The sequence below is a fragment of the Equus caballus genome, chromosome 18 (genome assembly GCF_041296265.1).
Source record: "Equus caballus isolate H_3958 breed thoroughbred chromosome 18, TB-T2T, whole genome shotgun sequence".
In the NCBI taxonomy this organism is placed as follows: domain Eukaryota; kingdom Metazoa; phylum Chordata; class Mammalia; order Perissodactyla; family Equidae; genus Equus; species Equus caballus.
The window spans coordinates 52226911-52246378 of record NC_091701.1 but is presented as its reverse complement, the minus strand read 5'-3'; the positions used below and the strand labels follow the sequence as shown (position 1 = coordinate 52246378).

The following is a 19468-nucleotide window of genomic DNA, read 5'->3' as shown; positions in this document are numbered from 1 at the left end:
CTGCTGGCCCACAGTCATTTCTGCACTAACTAGTTCAAATTCTCCATATGCATGGGTGCACATCTACAGACTCAAGTATTCAGAGACACTAAATGTCATCCATTAACTGAGTTAACAGAAACCACCTTTCATTTCAGATTTACGGCTTAACAATTATTTCTACTAAGAGAAAGCAGAGTACAATCTAAGCAGCTGGCCAGGCCTGCAGACCACCCGCCAATGGTCTCCCTACCCTGGACTAATTTCTTTGCTTCACTAGCAGGTGTAATAAAAAAAAAACCTGATTCTAAGATTCAGGGGCCCACAACAGTCACCAATTCCAAAGTTCTTAATTGCTGAAATCAAGAGGCTTCCTCCAGCTCTAAAATCCCATTCACCTCTCATAAACACAAAGTCCTCTCCTTACTGTGGCCGCACTTTGCTTTCTCCGGTCCGCTGGTCCTGGAAGGACACCGGTTCAACTAAAGGCCGGCAGGAGGGGGCACCTTTTGTGAGTTTATTTTTCGGTAGCACAGATCAAGAATGCAGCCCCACAGCGATTAAGGCGACTAAGCTCCCAAATACCCTCTCCAGCCTAAATAGTTTGATCATGTGGGAACCAAACACTGTCTAAGAAAGAAAAGGACAGGCTAGGAGAGGCGGTCTCCACTTTCTCCTGGGAGGAGCCCCGCTATGCTATGGTGGGGGGCTGGCTGTCACTTTCAAACCTTGTTTGCAAAGCCCCAGCCCAAATCGGACATTTTACTTTATTCCCTCGGCTGGGCCTGCCCAGTGCAGGGGCCCAGAGGGTCTCCGATGCCGCCGGGCACTTTGGGGCCCGGGCACACTACTCAGAGGGTCTTGTTTTCTCAGCTGATCTAGTTCTGCGAACAGGTGTTTGGTCACTTCCATCTTTTTAAAAAAAAAGGGAGGGGGGAGTGTAAAAGTATCTCCTACAGGAGCGCCCGCTGTGCGGGAAAAGCCCCGCAGGACACGAGGAAAAGTGGCTTTCCAACGTGCGCGGGGCGCGCGAGTCTGCTGGGGGCCAGGGTGTTCCGTGAGTTTGCGAAAGGCCGGGTTTTCCTGAACAACGCTCTCAGCAAGCCCACCGCAGCGATCCGGCGACCCTGCGCCCCACGTCGCCCCCGCCCCAAACACACAAGCGAAGCTCAGCAAAGCGTGCCACCTGCCGGGTTCGCAGCAAACGTGCCCGGAGGGAAGGACCGCCGGAAAGCACTTTGTTTCAAAAAAAAGTAAACTCTCCCGGGCCGGAGGGCAGCCCCGCCTGGCACGGCGCTGCGGGCCCCAGGGTCGGCCCTCGGGCTCTCCTCCCTCCCGGGCCGCATGGGGGAGGCGCCGCGCCAGGCGGGGCCGGGGACCCCGCTCCTCCCTGGGGCCGGCCGACCGGCGGGAACGCGGCGCGCCCTCGCCCCTGCTCGCGCGCGGGCCGGCGCCCCGGGGTCGGGGGTGGGGAGTCGGGGAACTCACAGCCGCTTGTCCTCGGGCTGCAGCTGCCAGTGCATGGCCAACGAGAAGCCGAAGAGGCTCCCGGGGTCCCCCACTTTCCGGATCACATTCTCCTCGCGGGTGTCCAAGTTGAAGGCGGTGCCGGGCCGAGCCAGGAGCCCCGCCGACAGGTAGAGCAGCCACAAGGGCCCCGCGGCCGCCATAGGCGGGCGCACCGGGAGGGGAGCGGAGCTGCGCCGCCGCCCTGCGCTCCGGGCCGGCTAGAGGCTGCCGCGCTGCTGCCGCCGCGGCCACCTTCGTCTCCACTCGCCCGGCGCCCGGCCCCACCGCCGGGACGAGTCGCGCTTTGCGCCCGGCCGCTCCCCCTCGCGGGCAACTCCCGAGCGCTGAATGAGCCCGTTGTTCTCTGGAGACTCGCAGGCGTTTTATCAAGTGACGAGGACGCCGGCCCCGCCCCTCGCCTCCCCACCCTCTGGCCCCTCCTCGCGCGCCCGCCGCCGGCACCTTCCCGGCCGCCCGGCTGCGGGGCGGCCCGCGCTGCCCTCCCCGGCCGGCCCGCCGCCCTCACCTGGCCCGGAAGCGGCGGCGTGGAAGGGCGGGCGGTGCGCTCCCGGCCGAGCAGCCCCGTCCCGGGGACACCCTGGAAAGAAGCGCTTGAACTGTGGTTGCCATTCGGCTCAGAGCCAGAAAGGGGTTTACTACCTGTTAGTAAAGAGAGGTGCTGGTGTTGCGCCGGCCCTGAGCGCCCCGAGCCGCGCGTTCTCGCCGCCCAGACCCACGTGCGGAGGCAGCCTTCATTCATTCATTCCACAAGTGTTTACTGAGCGCCGAACGCGTGCCAAATATTTGAGGAATGGAGCTCCATAGATTGTTCTCGGCCCTCAAAGAGCTACCTGTCAAAAGTGATAATAGCACAGACTTTGACAGTGCTGTAGAATTTACAGCTCCCAGCTATTATCTCATTTAATCCTCCTAACAATCCTATGAGGCGGGTGTCTCCTTTTTGCCGAAAAGAAAACTGAAGCTCAGCCCTGTCCCGGGGCTCCCAGGGCTCTGCGCCCAGTTGACCAGGAGAGCTTGTGGGACAAGTCACACCGGTGTCAGCAATTAAAACTTGGTTTCCAGCTGTTCTGAGGCTGAGAAGAAGCCCCTTAACAGTAAAGGATGGTTTGTTTAAAGTGGCATCCATGGGCTCAGGAGCCCTTCTTTGCTGTCCCCAAATTTCCAGGAGTGGTTAGAAGGAGAACTTCCAGCCAAGAGGCAGTGTGGGTGGCCTGAAAGGCTGCTGCCTCCAGGACATGGGGTGGGCCTTCCAGTGAAGTGTTGACCCCTGGGGCAACTTTATCCTGCAGGGATTCTTAACCTGCATGGTAGAGAGAATTCGGGGTTACTGTGAGTTTGCATGACAAAAAATTTGTATTTTCACTAACCTCTAACTGACATTTAGGGTTTCCTTCCCTTATGAATGTAGGCAACACACCACAGTTGTTGTGGCAGTAGGATACGTATGACTTCATCTCCAGTAGAACCCATAGGTTTTTTACATCACGTCGCAGTTGTTGAAAATATCTTAAATTATGGTAGTTATTCAATAGACCCTTAGATCTTGTTATGTAATAGCAATTAAAAAGTCAATATATTACTGTAGCACAGTTTTTTTTTAACATTGTACTAATCATATTTCACTATAATTGGTTTCTTTTGCAATCCCATATATTTTATTTTATGCATTTAAAAACTGGTTCTGAAAAGGGGTCCGTGGTCTTCAGCAGCCTGTCAAAGGAGCCCCATGGCACAAAAAAGGTTAAGAAGTGCTGGCCTGAAAGCTCCTGGAATGCCTTGGGGAGCCTGCCTTGGAATCTGACATCCTGCATTGAAAATAGAAGCACAGTGCAGTCCCAGGAAAGAGCTGGAGCTGTGTGTGTGCGCACAGTGGTGGGGGTAGTGTGCCCCTTCACCTCAAGGGTTATTTGTACCAAGGAAGCAGTCGGTGCCACACAGAAAAGCTGCCTGAACATCATCAAGGGTCCAGAGGTGGTAACAGCTTGCCAGAGTGAGTCCCTCAGCATAGTGGGGGTATGTCCCACTTCTCTGCTAATCAGTAACTACAGTCAAATACAGTCAAAAGTGGGATGCAGTGGGTTCATTCATTATAGTCTTGGAAATCACGCCGTTTCAACAAATGTGTGATAAACTTGATAAGGCTGAGAAAATGCTGGAGCCTATATTAAGCTAAGAAACATCTGCAATATGATTTTTCGTGCAAGTTAGCCTTTCTTCTTCATGTTAAACACATACTCTTCCAGAGTGACAGGTCCAAGCTATTTTATTTAGCGCACAGGGAACCTCACTGCAGGCTGGTCCTCAGCAGGAGCCACTGATGTGGTTGTAATTGTTGCTGAAATACTTCTGAACTGGTTGATAAAAGCTCTGCCCCAAGCTCCCCAAGTTCAACTGCCCCTCCCTGGCCACTTTCCTAAGACCCACCAACCTCCCCACAGTCCAGCAACTAAAGGTTTAAGCCCTTAAACCCTGGCACTGCAAGGGTGTCTTCTGGTTGGGTGTGGCCATGTCGTACCAGATGTTAACTCTACTGAATATCACCCCATGCTTCAAGAGTAATTCTGTGCAATTATTTGACCAAAGGTAGGGTATAGAACAAATAATTTTAAACTATTGGTCACCTGTGGAGAAGTCTGAGGAACTCATGTCATGCCTGATACCTATATTTTCCACTTTCTGGGACCTACTTGAATCATTTTGCTGTCAGGTTCTCTGTTATATTGACTTCATCATCACCAGCAGCAGAAAATATCGTATGTGCTGCTTTAAAGCAACACAGAAAGTAGCTATTGAAAACATCTCCATATTGTTCTGTGTTTGCATTATACTCGCAGTTTTACGTGTTCCTGGGAGCCTTTTAAAATGAAAGGCCATATATCAGAGAAGTTAGCCCAAGTCCCTTGCTTCAAATCCTGCCTCTGCTCCATGCTGGTCAGGTGGCCTTAAGTCACTCAATCTCTCTACACCTCAGTTTCCCCAGCTATGGAGTGGGGGTAATGATAGCATGTCCCCCACAAAGCTGCCTCGCCTTAAGGATTAATAAAGCCAGTGTGATCTGAAGCACTTAGAATGTGCTAACACCTGAATTTCCCTCCGTGTACAGGCTTTCAAAATTTGCCTGTTACGCCCTAGGCATTGACCCACGATATGCCTATGGTTTTGTGAGCTAGATGTATATAGTAAACTGTTTCAAATAGGGATTCTGCAATTCAACAGCAGATTTTTTAGTTTTAGAAAAAGAAATAGGGTTTTCCTGTATTGCTTTTTTGTCTCTCTATAAATGTCCAGGGATTTTCCTTCTACACAGAACCTTAATGCTTTTTGTGTTGACATTTTATTTGCTCTAAGTCACAACACATTTTATAGGGGCAAACCCTGCTTTGTTGGGATCAGGAGAGTCCAAAGTGCCAGCTATACCTTATTTTAACACCCAGATCTATTTTATTTATGTTTCCAGTTTTATTGAGATATAATTGACATATAACATTGTATAAGTTTAAGGTATACAATATAATGATTTGATATATGTATATATTGCAAAGTGATCACCATGATAAGTTTAGTTAATATCCATCACCTCATATAGTTACAAATTTTTTTTCTTATGATGAGAGCTTTTAAGATTTACTCTCTTAGCAACTTTCAAATATACAATACAGTATTGTTAACTATAATCACCATGCTGTGCATTAAATCCCCAGAACTTATTTATCTTATTAACTGGAAGTTTCTACCTTTTGACCATCTTCACTCATTCCCCCCCTTCCACCCCCGCCCCCACCCTGATAACCACCAATCTGTTCTCTGTTTCTATGAGTTTGGGTTTTTTTTAGATTTCATATATAAGTGAGATCATACAGTATTTGTCTTTCGCTGTCCAACTTATTTCACTTATGAGCACAATGCCCTCAAGGTTCATCTACGTTGTTGCCAACAACAGGATTTCCTTCTTTTTTATGGCTGAATAATATTCCACTGTGTGTGTGTAATGCGTGTATGTATATGTGTGTGTGTGTGTGTGTGTGTATCTACTCATCTGTCAAGGCACACTTAGGTTGTTCACTCAGATCTATTTTAAAGTATGTTTCATTTGAATGATTCTAATTCACTTATAATGAGCTCATTAAAATGTTGTAGAATATCTCACATTGCCATTTTAGGTGGGATTCTTTATTTCAAGTTTGTTTTAACAGAATTTTTCTAAGCCAGGAAGCCACATTTTGCCGGCCAGCCAGAAATAAACTCAAACCTTAAATGAATCAGGTTAAATTTAAAACTGAGCTCCTAAGACTGAGGTGAAAACCCCACTTGGAAAATTTGTTTTGCCATCACCACCATCATCAGAAATAAACATGTAGCTGTGTGTGTCTCATGCCACAAACAATGCAGTCTTGAAAGGCTAAACTTAGAGGAGACATTTTTTAAATTAATTTCTTACTTTCTATAAAAATATCTTCAATGAAAAATAAAAAGGCAAGTTGATTGTGAGCTAAGACTTAAACCAGTGATCTCTGGGGTTTGTCGATTCAGGCCAAGGCAGACAACCAAGGAAAGCAGCTTAGCCTCACCCACTTCCCAGCTGAGGGCCTGGAGCAAGTTCCTCTGCTTCTCCAGGACTCAGTTTTCTAGTCTGTAAAATGGCCAGAATTCTTACCTCACCAGGTTGTTATAAAGATTAAATGAGATTATATATGTGAGGTATGTAGCACACTGTCTGCTGTTAAATATGTGCTGAATAAAATAGTAGCTATGAAAATGAAGGAAAAGAAAATATACTAGAAAATAAAACAAGATAAGGCTTCAGATAATGGGCGTTAAACATGAGCAGAGAGAATGTGAGAAAAGGTCACCTGCACCCCACATGCACTTCCTGTAAATGATCAGGATAAACCATTCCTTCCCGTTATAGCTTGGCAAATAATCCCTGTCGTATCACAGTTTCTCAGTGCCTAAGGTTTGGCTGGAAGCAAGTTTGTGCTTCCCACTGGCTATGGACCACTTCCATCTCTTACCAGCATTTGGAGAAGCAACAATGGGTCCTAAACTCGGCATCTTAAGTTTGGAGGAGAAAAACAGTTCACAGGACTAGCCAGCTAGCAGGCCTGGGGGGAGAAAGAGATGAAAGCTGAATGTTCCAATGTCCTTATCTTCCTCTTTTCAGTCTCTTCGGCCAGGGGGAGAGTTAATGCTAAGGATTATCCAAAATCATGACCAACTTAAAAATCGCTGTTATTTTGTTTGAAGTTTTATCTTATTGAATACGTCTTGCTGCTAATGTTAAAGCAGCTCCGTACTACTTAAAATAAATCTGCTGGGTAATTAAGAGAACAAGCTATTTGATAGGGAAATCAGACCCTGAACTTCAAAATTTCTTCAAAATCTTTGAATCTGGAAAGCAAGCTATTTGCACATGAATAATTAAGTACTCAATATATTTAACAAGTTGCTTCTACTGGCATATTGACAAGACATTTGAAGGCAATGTAATAAATTCTGTGCTGTGAACCAACCACTGTCTAGAACAAATAACAAAGAAAGAAGAAAAGGAAATTTGGACCACCTAATAGCTGAGAATGTTCCAGTAACAATGGCTTTGCTGTCCCAGATCACATGATCAAAAGTGAGCAGCCAAACAGTTCTGCATTATACAACGTATTTCCAGACATTCCCTGGTGGAAAAGGAGAAAAATGGGCTCACTGATCCTCATCCCACATTTCATTTTCAAAAATCTTTAAAAAGTCAGGGCCTCTCCACAATGGCAAAAGCCATTGTCCTAATTTTATTTCTGGAGACGTCGAAGAAGGGACTTTTCATAAGAATGTCAGGATCTCTGACCAAATTAAGACTTGGGGTATCCCAACTTCTGATTTCATAACCGAGACCACACCTTCATACCCTTCTTCAGTCTTGGCAGACAAATAGTCCGCTGAGACAAATTTTTGTCTCCCAAACAAGGAATTGTAGCAGTTTGTGAAGGGTGATCTTGATCAAAGGTGTTCTCTGGCGGGGAAAAAACCACCAGTAACATTTTATCAGTTAGGTCAGGGTGTTCATACGTAAATACAAATGCTTGTTCTTCCTGTTTACAGAAGGATGGAAAGCATAGAAAGGCTAACCAGGGGGATTCCTGCCCTACCTAGTCCAGTGAACCAGGGTGGGTGTTTTCCGCCTTGGACCCTACTAGGAAATAGAATCTCCACCCTATTGCTCCAGAAGAATTTTACTTCCCCCAACTCCTGGTTGCTGTTGGTTACAGAAACGGTTGGGTAAATGCCACAGTGGTCGAAAAGGAGGTAAGAGAGTATGGGAGACAGTCAGCTCTTTGATTTTGAAGGGCTAGTAGAATTTCCTAATTTACACTCTGTAAATAACCAAAATACATCTATTTCTCTGAGAGTTTCTTTATGTGCTGACTACGGTCATCTAGTAATGTCTCTACTGGTTATAAACAGTTGCAATCTGTATTTTTTAAATAATTCAAATGCAGGAAAAATAGTTTGAATATTATGTATCTTTTTAAAGTATATTCCAAAGTTGAAACATTCTCAAATGTTCATTAAAAGGATATATATATTCCAGCCATCAGCCACTTAGAATAAATATTCAAAGAGGACAGTAGCATTAAGCAGACACCCTATCCATCTGCCCAGGCACTCCCTTCTCAGACTCTGTCAACACTCTGGATACACCTCTCTCCTACTTCATATTGAGTGACTGTGATTTAGCAGCCTACAAAACTGCCTGCTGCTAAACTGTTAGTTCCTTCAAAATATAGGCCATGCTTTATTTGTCTTCGTATCCTCGGCACCAATAACTAGGCCTGGAACGTGGAAGCGACTAAAAAATGACTGACTGTGGTACCTAAGGGTTTTCGCTAATCATCACTTTTATGCCAGTAGACTTCTTTGAACTTGGAGGGTTTTTTAGGAAATGTGTCACCCTTGTATTACATGCTTAAAATGGAGCACACCCAACGGTGCACTTTAGTCAAAGGGCACATCCTCTCTACCCAGATTCCTCTAAAGACCAGTAATTCTCATGGAAATGGAAAACCCTGCATCAAGTCAGCCAGTTATCAAGTGACCATTTTGGATGCAGGGTCTCTGGTGCAATAATCCTGCCAACAATGCAAAGACAGTGAGGAAAAAGTGAAAGTGGACTGCATGATCTGGAGTGGAAATTCTTTTTTTTTTTTTTAAAGATTTTATTTTTCCTTTTCCTCCCCAAAGCCCCCTGGTACATAGTTGTATATTTTTAGTTGTGGGTCCTTCTAGTTGTGGCATTTGGGATGCTGCCTCAGCATGGCTTGATGAGCGGTGCCATGTCCGTGCCCAGGATTCGAACCACTGAAACCCTGGGCCACCAAAGTGGAGTGCGTGAACTTAACCACTCAGCCACGGGGCTGGCCCCCTGGAGTGGAAATTCTTATGAAAGGATTTTGGGGAGGTTGGAGGGATAGTGGAGAGGAGGAGGGTGGACTGGAGATGGGGCATGATGGCTGCAAATCAGAATTCCTTTGAATAAAGAAAGCAGCATGGTCCTTGGAGGGCAAGCTTCTCTAAATTGGAAAATATACTTGTGTCACTCATTGGTCTACAGTCCCAAAGTGCTCACAATACTACCACCTTCTGTGTATTTCATCCTTTAATCACCAAACAAAGAGAAGACATGGTGACGTGAAGTAGAAATGGTTCAGGTGATAAATTTCCCTCACCTCCCCCACTTCACGCCCAATCCACCCAACAGTATATAACTGGGTCCATCTCTGCACCCTGCCCTCTCTCCATTCCAGCTGCACATGTCTGCATGGGAGGACGCTCAATGCCAGCTAGGCCTTCTCAGGAAAAGATTTCTGGGAGAAAGCATGCATGAGTATCATAGCAGACATGGCTGAGGCTTATGAACTTGAAGCAAGACTACAGGTGTGACTTTTTATGGCAATGCAAATTAAAAGACTAAAGGAAATAGGCTTCTGTTTGCATCTGCAAGAATGATATGATGTGGTTCAAAGCCACAACGATAGTTTTCATAGAATTCTGGAGACATGGGCAGTGTGTGAAGGAGTATGGTTATAACAATAAGATAATAGAACATGAGGTAAACAATGGGAAAAGGCACCCAATGTGTGAGTCTCAGAGTTTGATACTTACAGACTAATATTAATACTATATTGTTTTATATAAACATCAGTTTTCTCTGTGATTTATTCAAGGTTGATAGTAAAATTGTCAGCCAGGGGTTATCTATTTTAAACCTGGGCAATTACATTCATTCACGTATTTCATTTAATCGATCTCTCAGTTGTTACTAAATATTATTAATCACTCAGTGCATACTCACTGTATACATATGGGTTTACTGAGAGTTTTCTTCTTCTATTTTTTTTCCATTATTGGGTAAGGGATTTGAAAATGACAACTTATAATACTGGCTTCTTTCTCTAAGATCACAAGAAAGTGTTTGAGGCAGACTCAAGATAGCCACATATTTTTGATATTCCTCTCATTGAGAGGTGTTATCTATTTGCCCTTGAATCTGAACTGGCCTTAGTGACTTTCTTGACCAATAAAAATTAGCAGATGTGACATTCTGAGACTTTCCAGGCTAACGCATAAGGAGCCTTAGAGCTCATTCCCAGGATTCTTGGAACACTCATTCTTGGACCCTGAGCCACCACGTAAGGAGTCCAGCTTCCACGGTGGAGCAATCATGAGACTACACAGAGAGGGAGAGGTCCAGCTGAGCCCAGCCTCCCAGCCATCCATGCCAAAGTGCCAGGTATAGGAGTGAAGCTATCTTGGACCCTACAAATGACCCAGCCACCAGAATTCCAGACTCACAGAATTGTGAGATATAGTAAAGTGGTGGTTGTTTCGAGCCACTAAGTTTTAGGGTAGTTTGTGATAAAGCAATACATAATCAAAACAGATGTGGAATAAATTTCCCATGTGGGAGTCCTCTGAGACTCCTCCTCTGAGGGTGGAGGAGTCATCAGCTTCTATTCAGCTGGCCCCTCCTCTGCCATCTTTCTCCACGGGAGAAAGTCCACAGTGCTCGGCCATGGTTGGCAAAGTTATTGAGTCATGGTCTTGGAGAAATGAGATCAGTTATACTTGCTTAAAGGTGACTAGAAAGAGTTTTAGGGGTGATGATTTCATGGCTCCATGACTAATTCCCAATCACTCAATAATAGGTCCAAAGCATGTGCAAATAGGGTAGGCTTTATGCAATGTCTCCCAGCCTCTAGCATGGGGAGAGGGGGAGAACAAAAAGCAGCTCTGTGTGGCATTGTCTGTTTGGTGATAGCTTCCACTGATCCCCATGGTGCTCCCTGACCCACTTCATCTTTAAGAGTCTATAATAGACCCAGATCCCATTAGCATCACACATATCCATCATCACAACGAATTTTAAAATGGCACTGCAGAGTTTCTGGTAAGCAGGAGGGCAGATACCAAAGCGTCATTCCAACACAGAGCATATGAATCTCAGCATAAGAGAGGCTTTCTAAAAACTTAAACGACCCCCTCCTCCCCAAAGTCTCTCAGCCCCCCTCTTCATTGAAGGCTTTGTTTTTGTTTCATTTTGTTTTTGCTCTCCAGCTCTAGTTTCATTTTGTGGAAAGGTTCCCTGCCTTCTGTGCCATGAGCAGACAAGCTTATCGAATGAACTGTAAATCTAATCAGTTTGGCACAGGGGTTTCATGGGAGCCATGTAAACAATAGCTGGAGTTGTGTTCAGCTTCAGTGACTCCAACTGATTCCCAGTTTGGTTCATTTGTGCAGAACAGTTGGAGGTACAAAGCCAAGCCCATTAATTTCCAGAGAGTGGTGCTAACAGAGGAACGGGCTGTCGATCCCCAGGAGCTTTTCAATCCAAGCCCTAACTACAGGATTTTTATTTATGGCATAAGGTGTGTCTTTGAGTTACTCAGTTTCTTTCCATTTCCTCAATATTCTGTATTTCTAAGGAGATCCTGGCAATTCTTGTTGAAATTGGAATCCTGTGGAGAAATGAGCAGAGCATGTCTCCAAGTTCCTATGGCCCCTATAATAGTGATCAAAGTGTAGTCCTGACTCCTCACCCTTGAATTTTTTTTTAACATGGTTGTTCCCCAGGTTACCTCTGAAAATGGACTTAATTAATTTTGGCAACTAATTCAGTTCTATTTCTCATTTGTACACTTTTACGGCAACACATTCATTTTTTAATGTGAATTACACTCTCAAGATTATAAACTTGATGTAGTTACAGTGCTGAAGTTGCACCAGTTTTCAATGTCCTAAATTGCATATGCTTAGTTTCCAGATGGAAAAATGAATATTCACCACAGCTCCATGAGGAATGCCAATTTCCCATCACGCCCTAGCACTGGGCAATGCAGTTAGGATACTGTATAAATTTAAGACATTTTTTAGTCCTCCAAGCATTGTATTTACATACTAGCTGGAACGGCAAGTGGAAATGAATGGGGATGATGATATTTGCCTTGTCTCAATTTTGCTGTGAGAGGGAGAAAAGCACTTATGCTTGAAACAAGCAGATGTGAAAACACTTCTCACTAATCAAAATGTTTACCACTAGGTTAGGAGAGGCTGCTTGTTTAGAGGCGATGAACCTGATGCAGATACTTAGCAAGACGAATGCATTGAATATGACAGAATCTTGGATCAGGACTCTTGCACTTTAGTTCAAGATGACCACCAGCAACACCACATTTCTTTTGTTGTTAAGCTTTTCACAGTTCATGAACTCGGATTCAAGAGTGCCTCTCGTGTCTATTTCAGTATAGACTCCCACACCAATAGACTCACAGCTTCAAGTCACCATACTCAGAAGTAATACAGGGGAAAAATGCAAACAACCATGTCACTACAAGATTCAAAGTATTAGCTTTGTAAAATACTTCATATTAAATTAAGGAAACTTTAATTGGAATAAATCAAATTAAATATCTAATATTCTGGAAGACAAAAATTGTGCAATTGCTCTCAATTTGATCCCAGGCAGTTGAAAATATTCATAATAGGAAATTCATGAAATAATGTAGATATAAAGATGGCAGAATATTATCAATGTGAATTGTAAAGAGCTTGGCATAACAAAGCAGTCTAATTTCTTTCTATAATAAAATTATGGCCACATAGACTGGTATAAAGTGACGGGAAATCCACCTGCATTTTCTTGATTAAGACCAATGTGGTTGTAAAATTCACAGAATCCCACCTAAAACTAGCTTAAGCCATACAATTTGTATTCACCAAAGGTTATGGAACTAATTATGACAATAATAACTAACGTTTATGGGATATTCCTACCTTGTAGTATGTGCTGTTCGAAGCAAACATTTTACATTGATTCATTCATTTAATCTTCACAATAACCTGCATCATAAATATTCGCAGTGGCCCCATTTTATACATGAGGAAAGTGAGGAGCAGCAGAGTCACATATGTCCCCCAAGTTACACAGATGAGAAGTGTCCTTGATCCCAGGCAGGCTGGCTCCAGAGCCTGCGTGCGTGACCCCCTCACCCAGCTAATTCTCAGAACACATAACTCTTTAAGTTAAGAAAAAGTATTATCTGTTGACTTTATTTTGGTACGAATTAGAGTCACGGTTTACAGCTTGAACTCAAAAGGTAGTGGTGTTCATTGGGACAGTGTCCGCCTGTGATGTTCTGAAGAAAGTCCTACAGGGTTCATTCTTAGAGTCCATCTCATTCAATATCAGTATTTATTACATAGATAAAAAGAATTAGAATGGATGCCCTCAATTTTTATATGATAATGACTTTAGTGAAATTGTTAATATCCTGGAAGACAATGGAAATTCAAACTAACTCTCAGAATATGGGGAAAATAGTTCTATAAAAATTATCCAACTCACATTTGATGTGCCAGAGATGCTTATTAATCACAGTGCTGAATCAGCCACTCCCTGCTGCATGTCCTTTGAATATGCCCTCACATGCCCAGCACAGATGATTGGATATGGGTGAACACCTGACCCAGGGATGGGTATTGGGTCACCCTTCGGTCACAGTCAGCCCGCAGGCTGGAGTGAGAAGATGAGCTGGGCCTATCAGACCCTCACTCTTGGGAACTGGCTTTGGAAAATAGAGTGACATAGTTGGCAACAGTAACTTACGTTGAAAACTTAAGATGTAGGGAAACGAAAGGAGAGGCCACTGTGGCCATGGGCATGTGCAAGCCAAAGCTGTGAGGGAGCAGAAGCTTTGAGTAAGCAGAGCAAGGTGGTCAGTTTGGAGAGGAGAATTGAGGCAGAAGTACAGACTGAAAGAGAAAGGGAGAGAGCGGATATATATATATGAATGGACCTGAGAAATCAGAGATGGCTATGCTTTGAGCTGCTGTGGTTTCTGCTGGCTCTCATGTTCCATTGTGGTCCACACCGACACTTACAAGCCTCATGGCCTTGGATAACTCAAGAGGGTCTTTGTTCCTTGGAAACAGAAATACCCAGCCCAAAAATCAGATGAGTAAAAAGCAGTTCAGTTTTGGACAAAATCCCTCTACTCCAAACTAGGTTAGGGTAATATTGATGCACAAAAAGAAAAAACGAAGATCCAAAATTAAGAATTATGTTCCTCTGTGAAGCCATTTTTTAAAAAACCAATACAATATTAACTTGTTTGAAACAATGTATTATATAAATTGTGATTTTTAAAGAGCTAGGATTTTTTTTTAAAAAAAAAAGTCTATTTTAATCAAATCTTAATTAGCACACAGTGTCATTTTAGCCACCATTTAAAAAAAAAAATAGAGATATAGAGCTCCTGGCAAGGGTTCCAAGAATAATTAAAATTATTAAAGAATGACTTACAAGTGAAGCTACAAGGAATTGGGGCTAATTGTTCTAGAGAGAAGAAAGCTAAGAAATTACTTTTTTTTTGTCTTCAAGAATATGGAAGGTTTTTAATCACCATTATGTCTTGTATTCATAGAAGTAGGAATGGGCTTTGGTCAAAGCTTTTCTGTCAAACCTGAGGAAAAGTCTGTTGGCAGGCTACAGAAGAAGGCCAAGGACTGCCTAGCCCCGGAGATGTGCGAGAAGAAAGTTAGAAAACACCTGGAAGTCTTGGATGGTTGAGAAATAGAGCTCAGGAGCGTCTTTGGAGCTGAAGTACACAATGCCCATCCATGAGTGCCATGGGAGCCGCGAGTCGGCTGAGGAGGAGGAAATAGTAAGAGTATAGAAGAAAAAGAGAGGAAGAAGAAGAAACAAGCAAATAGGGGCATGTGTCGGAGGAAGTGGTCAAGTTGCATTTACCTTTCAGATGACAGCTGAAGGTCACTCTGAACTCTCTTATTTTGTACAATATAGTATGCAACAGGACGGTCATCATCCAATCGCATCCTGGTTTAGAAGTGACCCAAGCTGAGCTTGACGAATAGAGTGGCCAAGAGTTTAGGCACTTCGTGCGCAGTCTCCCTTCCCCACTCTCCGCAGACCTCCTTGGGGGCAGCAGTCAGGCCAAGACTGATTCATCAGCTCACTTCAGGAACCCACCTGGGAGTGGCCCCCAGCAGGGCAGGAATGCCTTGGTCGGAAGAATATCAGTTATGGTGCCACCCTGAGCTGCCCGTGCTGTGCACAGCTCTGCTCCTGGGTGAAGACGTAATTTGAAGGAAAATGGGTGACATGGTCCTTATTTCTAAGGTACTATGCTGATGAAGAGAGACTTGAAGGCAGCCCTATCTCCATGTTGGAGCATGGAAGGCTAAATCCTAATCCCAAATCCATACTTATTTCATGAGAAAGCTTGAGCATACCACTCCTCTCAGTTCTCCTATTTCCATTCCTGTAAAGCAGGTTAGGCTGACTTTTCTCCAACTGATGCATCATACCACACATGACATACAACATAGACATATCTGACTGAGTTGCTGTGTTTAATTAAAGTTGGGCTTTTTAAAAGAGATTGAGAGGGGCCGGCCCGGTGGCGCAGCTGTTAAGTGCGGACCTTCCACTTCTCGGCGGCCCGGGATTCTCCGGTTCGGATCCTGGGTGCGGACATGGTACTGCTTGGCAAGCCATGCTGTGGTAGGGATCCCACATATAAAGTAGAGGAAGACGGACACAGATGTTAGCTCAGGGCCAGGCTTCCTCAGCAAAAAGAGGAGGATTGGCAGCAGTTAGCTCAGGGCTAATCTTCCTCAAAAAAAAAAAAAAAAGATTGAGAGAGGAACTGTGTAGTACTCACTACTCAGAATTCTTGGCTTATGGACCACTTTAGACATCATAAACGTTTTGTGCTAAAAGAGACCTTAGGGATCCTGTAAAATTCAGTCTTCTCAATGTGTGTAGAGTTGAGGAAACTGAGGCCTATAAAGGATTAGGGGCAGAATCAGGATCAGATCATGATCTTCCTAATCTCACCTAGTATATTCCCCAGCAGACCAGACCATCATAGAAGTGCCATGTTCTTTTTCTCAACAACAACCCAACACACTAGAATTCATAGGGCTCTGCAGTAGAACACAACCATGGAAGTTATATTTGCCCAGAAATCCTAAAGTTGTAGAGCGAACTCCTGGCAGAGCTGAGGCGATTCCATGCCTATGTTCTGGCATCACATTCTGCCGAGGCTGGAGCCAATCTGCTTTAAGTGGTCACCAGTCCCTGCCTCCTAGGTTCCACACGAGGGCTTGCAATCTTCCTGGTTTCATTCTTCTCCTAATCCGGGGGTTTGCATGAGAAGAGACTGAGAGCATCCCTCCGGCTGGTGGAAGAGGCTCTACGCTAGCTTGTGTCAGTCTGTCTCCACCAGTTCCTCCTAAAGCCAATCAATTCCAATCAACTGATTCTAATATGCCTTGAATCATACTTGCTCTTGGCATAAGTGTGAATCCAGTTTAATTTCCCATGAGTGAATAAAATTATTCTAAATAAACACAATGTTTTTAAAAAGTTAAAACATGAGTCACATGCTCCTTGTTAAACAACAAAGCTTAGACAATAGAAGTGTATAAAACAGAAAGTGACATTTTCCACCCTGTCCAGTACCACTCCCCCGAGATACTCATTGTTAACAGTTTGGTTTACATCCTCCCTTTTATACATGTAGGAACATGTTTATAAATATTTGGCTTTCAAATCTTGACTAATCTAAGAAGCTCCTTATTAAAGATCATAGGTCAAACTCCCTCTTAATAATGTATTAAGCCCTTCTTTGGGGATCCTAAATACAAACAAATGAAATAATATAAGCACAGAAGAGGGCAACCGGGCTGCAGGGACTAGTTTTGGTAGGTTATGCCAGACATGCAAATAAGTCAAATCTGGTAATTTAAAAATAGGACTCCAGCTCTTACTAGAGTTTATAATAAGAACTATGGAACTGAAATTATTTTCCAATGCTGTTCTGCTGAGTGGCAGAAGACTTCAAGCATAGGAAATCTCTATTTGATACTAAATAGTATCTTACTTAACACTAGTTGGGACTTTACTTGGCACAATCTCCCTGGTGTTCTGTGTTCTCTGGTGCTTTCTTTCGGTTACAGTAGTCACTATGGTTAGGGTGATGTTCCTCTGATATTTGGAGAGGTGGTTATAACTTGGTCTGATTTGCAGGCACGTTCTTTCCAGTCTCACCGTGACTAAGGCAAGTCCAGGCCCAAATACCTGAGGGCCGTGCCTGCACATGCCGCAGTTGAGGCAACATAACCTCAGTTGCTATTTATCTGACGGGCTCCCAAGCTGCTGAGCACCTGGCAGGGGCTCAAGAAGAAGGGACACCTGTACTTGGGAAAGAAGAGTCACTCCCCATGGTAAGCATTCACCCCTTGCGGGCCTATAATTACAAGTGGATAACACCTTGCAAGCAGACTTCTGGCTCTCATGGTCTCAGACAAGCTATTAGCTTCCGGTTAGTCCCCTGCAGCTGAATAGGACACATAGGGATGAGGAACAGGGAGTGTGTGTTTAGCAGAAGTGCTTGATGAGGCTCTGTGCATTGTGCTCTGAGATCCCAATGAGTCCTCTTCAGCCAGAAGAAGAAAGAAGCGGAAGCCTAAAGGAATGTCAGAGCAAGCCCAAGGCTAAGGAATTTCTGTGATACCCCCTCACTTTTCCCCTCAGTGGGGCACAACTTTGACCTCTAACCTAAATTTCATCACAACTTTCTCTGTGCCCCTGGAGTGCTGTTCGTTGCCTCAGTTTCTTCATCTGCATAATAGGGTTCGCAGTGCTGATTGCCAAAGGAGGATCAGTTGGTCCATGCTCGAGATGGGTGCTGAAAACATCCAGCAATGGTCACAAAGTCTCGTTTACAACAATCACAAAAGATTGCCCAATTTCTTCTGTTATCCTGGAATTAAAAAAAAAGAAATCAGGCACTACTTGAAATAAATGAGGGTAGAAATTTGCAAGTTCTGAAAGAATTTTTTAATTTGGGGCTTTCTTTTGGATTATGATCTAAGAAAAGCAATATAAGAATGTTCTGGACTATCAGGATGCCCACTTGTAACCAAATGCTGTCTTGAGTTCAGCATCTGTGTTTCCAAGAGACCTGGTGCTAACTCTTCAGTGTTGTATACACACTGTACACATGTTGTACACAAGGCAGTGTACTAAGTCGATTGCACAATGGATACAATGGATTGATGGATATGAACCCAACTGTAAAAACCAAAAATTACAGCAGTGACAACAGTGAAGCTTCAGATAATGGTCCATCACATTCAAGATCAAAAGAGTCAAGTCAACTAGTGAAATGTACAACGACTAAACACATCTTCCTATTATTAAGCCCAACATCAGCAATTTAGTTTCCATAAAATGTCATCTCTTGCTCATTTGAATTTTACTTATTTTATAATTACAGATGTTTAATGGCTAAATGTATTTTGGTATTATGCTTGTTTAAGGGTCATAAACTTAAGAAGTATATACCTAGTTTTATGTGTCTATATTTAAGTAATTCTACTTAAACAGATAATTTGTCACACTTGGGCTCATAAGAATTTTTTCCAGGAAAAGAGGTCTATAAATTAATTTAATTTGAAAAACGCTGAACCAAGGCATTAGCTGGTGTTTGGTTTATTAAATAGAGAATCTCGTTCTAATGTTAGCTATTATGAAGGAATTTGGCAATAACTTTTAAGCAGAGATTTTAAAGCTGATAGATCTTCCTGATATTATTCAAAGTTTTCTTTTTCAATGCACATTTATTCATATATTCACTTATTCATTCATCAAACATTGAATACCTACTATTTCCTGTCACGGTGCAGGAATGAGAATGAGAAATATGATAGTATTTTTACCCTCAGGGTTCACAGCATAGTTGATGAACTGAAGAAATGCCCAGTAGAAATCTGTTTCCCGGGAGGTGAGAAGCCTCTTTGGGGAGTAAAACCCCAGGTATGTATGTTCACTTCTGACCTTGTCTGCCCAGTTGGTGGAGCGACCAAATATCTTATTTATTCCTGTCTCATCTTTCTATTTCTGTGATAGTATCATACTGTTTTAATCGAAATAACTTTATGAAACATTTTTAAACCAAGGCAAGTCCTACATCATTATTGGACTTTTTCAGGATTTTCCTAGATATTCTTACATGGGTTTTTTTTTTTTCCAGATGAACATTAGAACATTTTTGTCAAGTTCTCCCTAAAATCCCATTGGCGTTTGCATTAGGAATGTGTTAAAAATCAGAACTTAATCTGAAGGGATTGACTCATTAATAACATTGTCTTTACTGGTAGAAATATAAAACGTATTTCTCCATGTATTGAAACCCTATTTTACATGTCTCAATAAGGAAATTGGTTTTTCCCTACATATGGGTCTAGCATATTTCTATTCCTATGTATTTTATGTTTTGTGTGTGTCTATGTCTTGTGAGTGGGGTCTATATTTTTATTATATTTTCCATTTATTACTTGCATATAGGAACAGTATCGATCTGCTTAATTATTTTGTAACTGATCC

The 19468-nt window shown here is 43.3% G+C and overlaps 1 protein-coding gene across 2 annotated transcripts in view; it reads right to left on the bottom strand.

The window, feature by feature from the left end:
* The window catches only part of ITGA6 (integrin subunit alpha 6), a 76934-nt gene extending 75054 nt beyond the window's left edge, over nucleotides 1–1880 (bottom strand). For both annotated transcript variants that reach the window (XM_014732536.3, XM_014732535.3), the window contains exon 1: nucleotides 1468–1880. In XM_014732536.3, coding sequence (XP_014588022.3) covers nucleotides 1468–1649 — 182 coding nt within the window. In that variant the 5' untranslated portion in view covers nucleotides 1650–1880. The remainder of the gene's footprint in view (nucleotides 1–1467) is intronic.
* Nucleotides 1881–19468: the final 17588 nt, after the last annotated feature.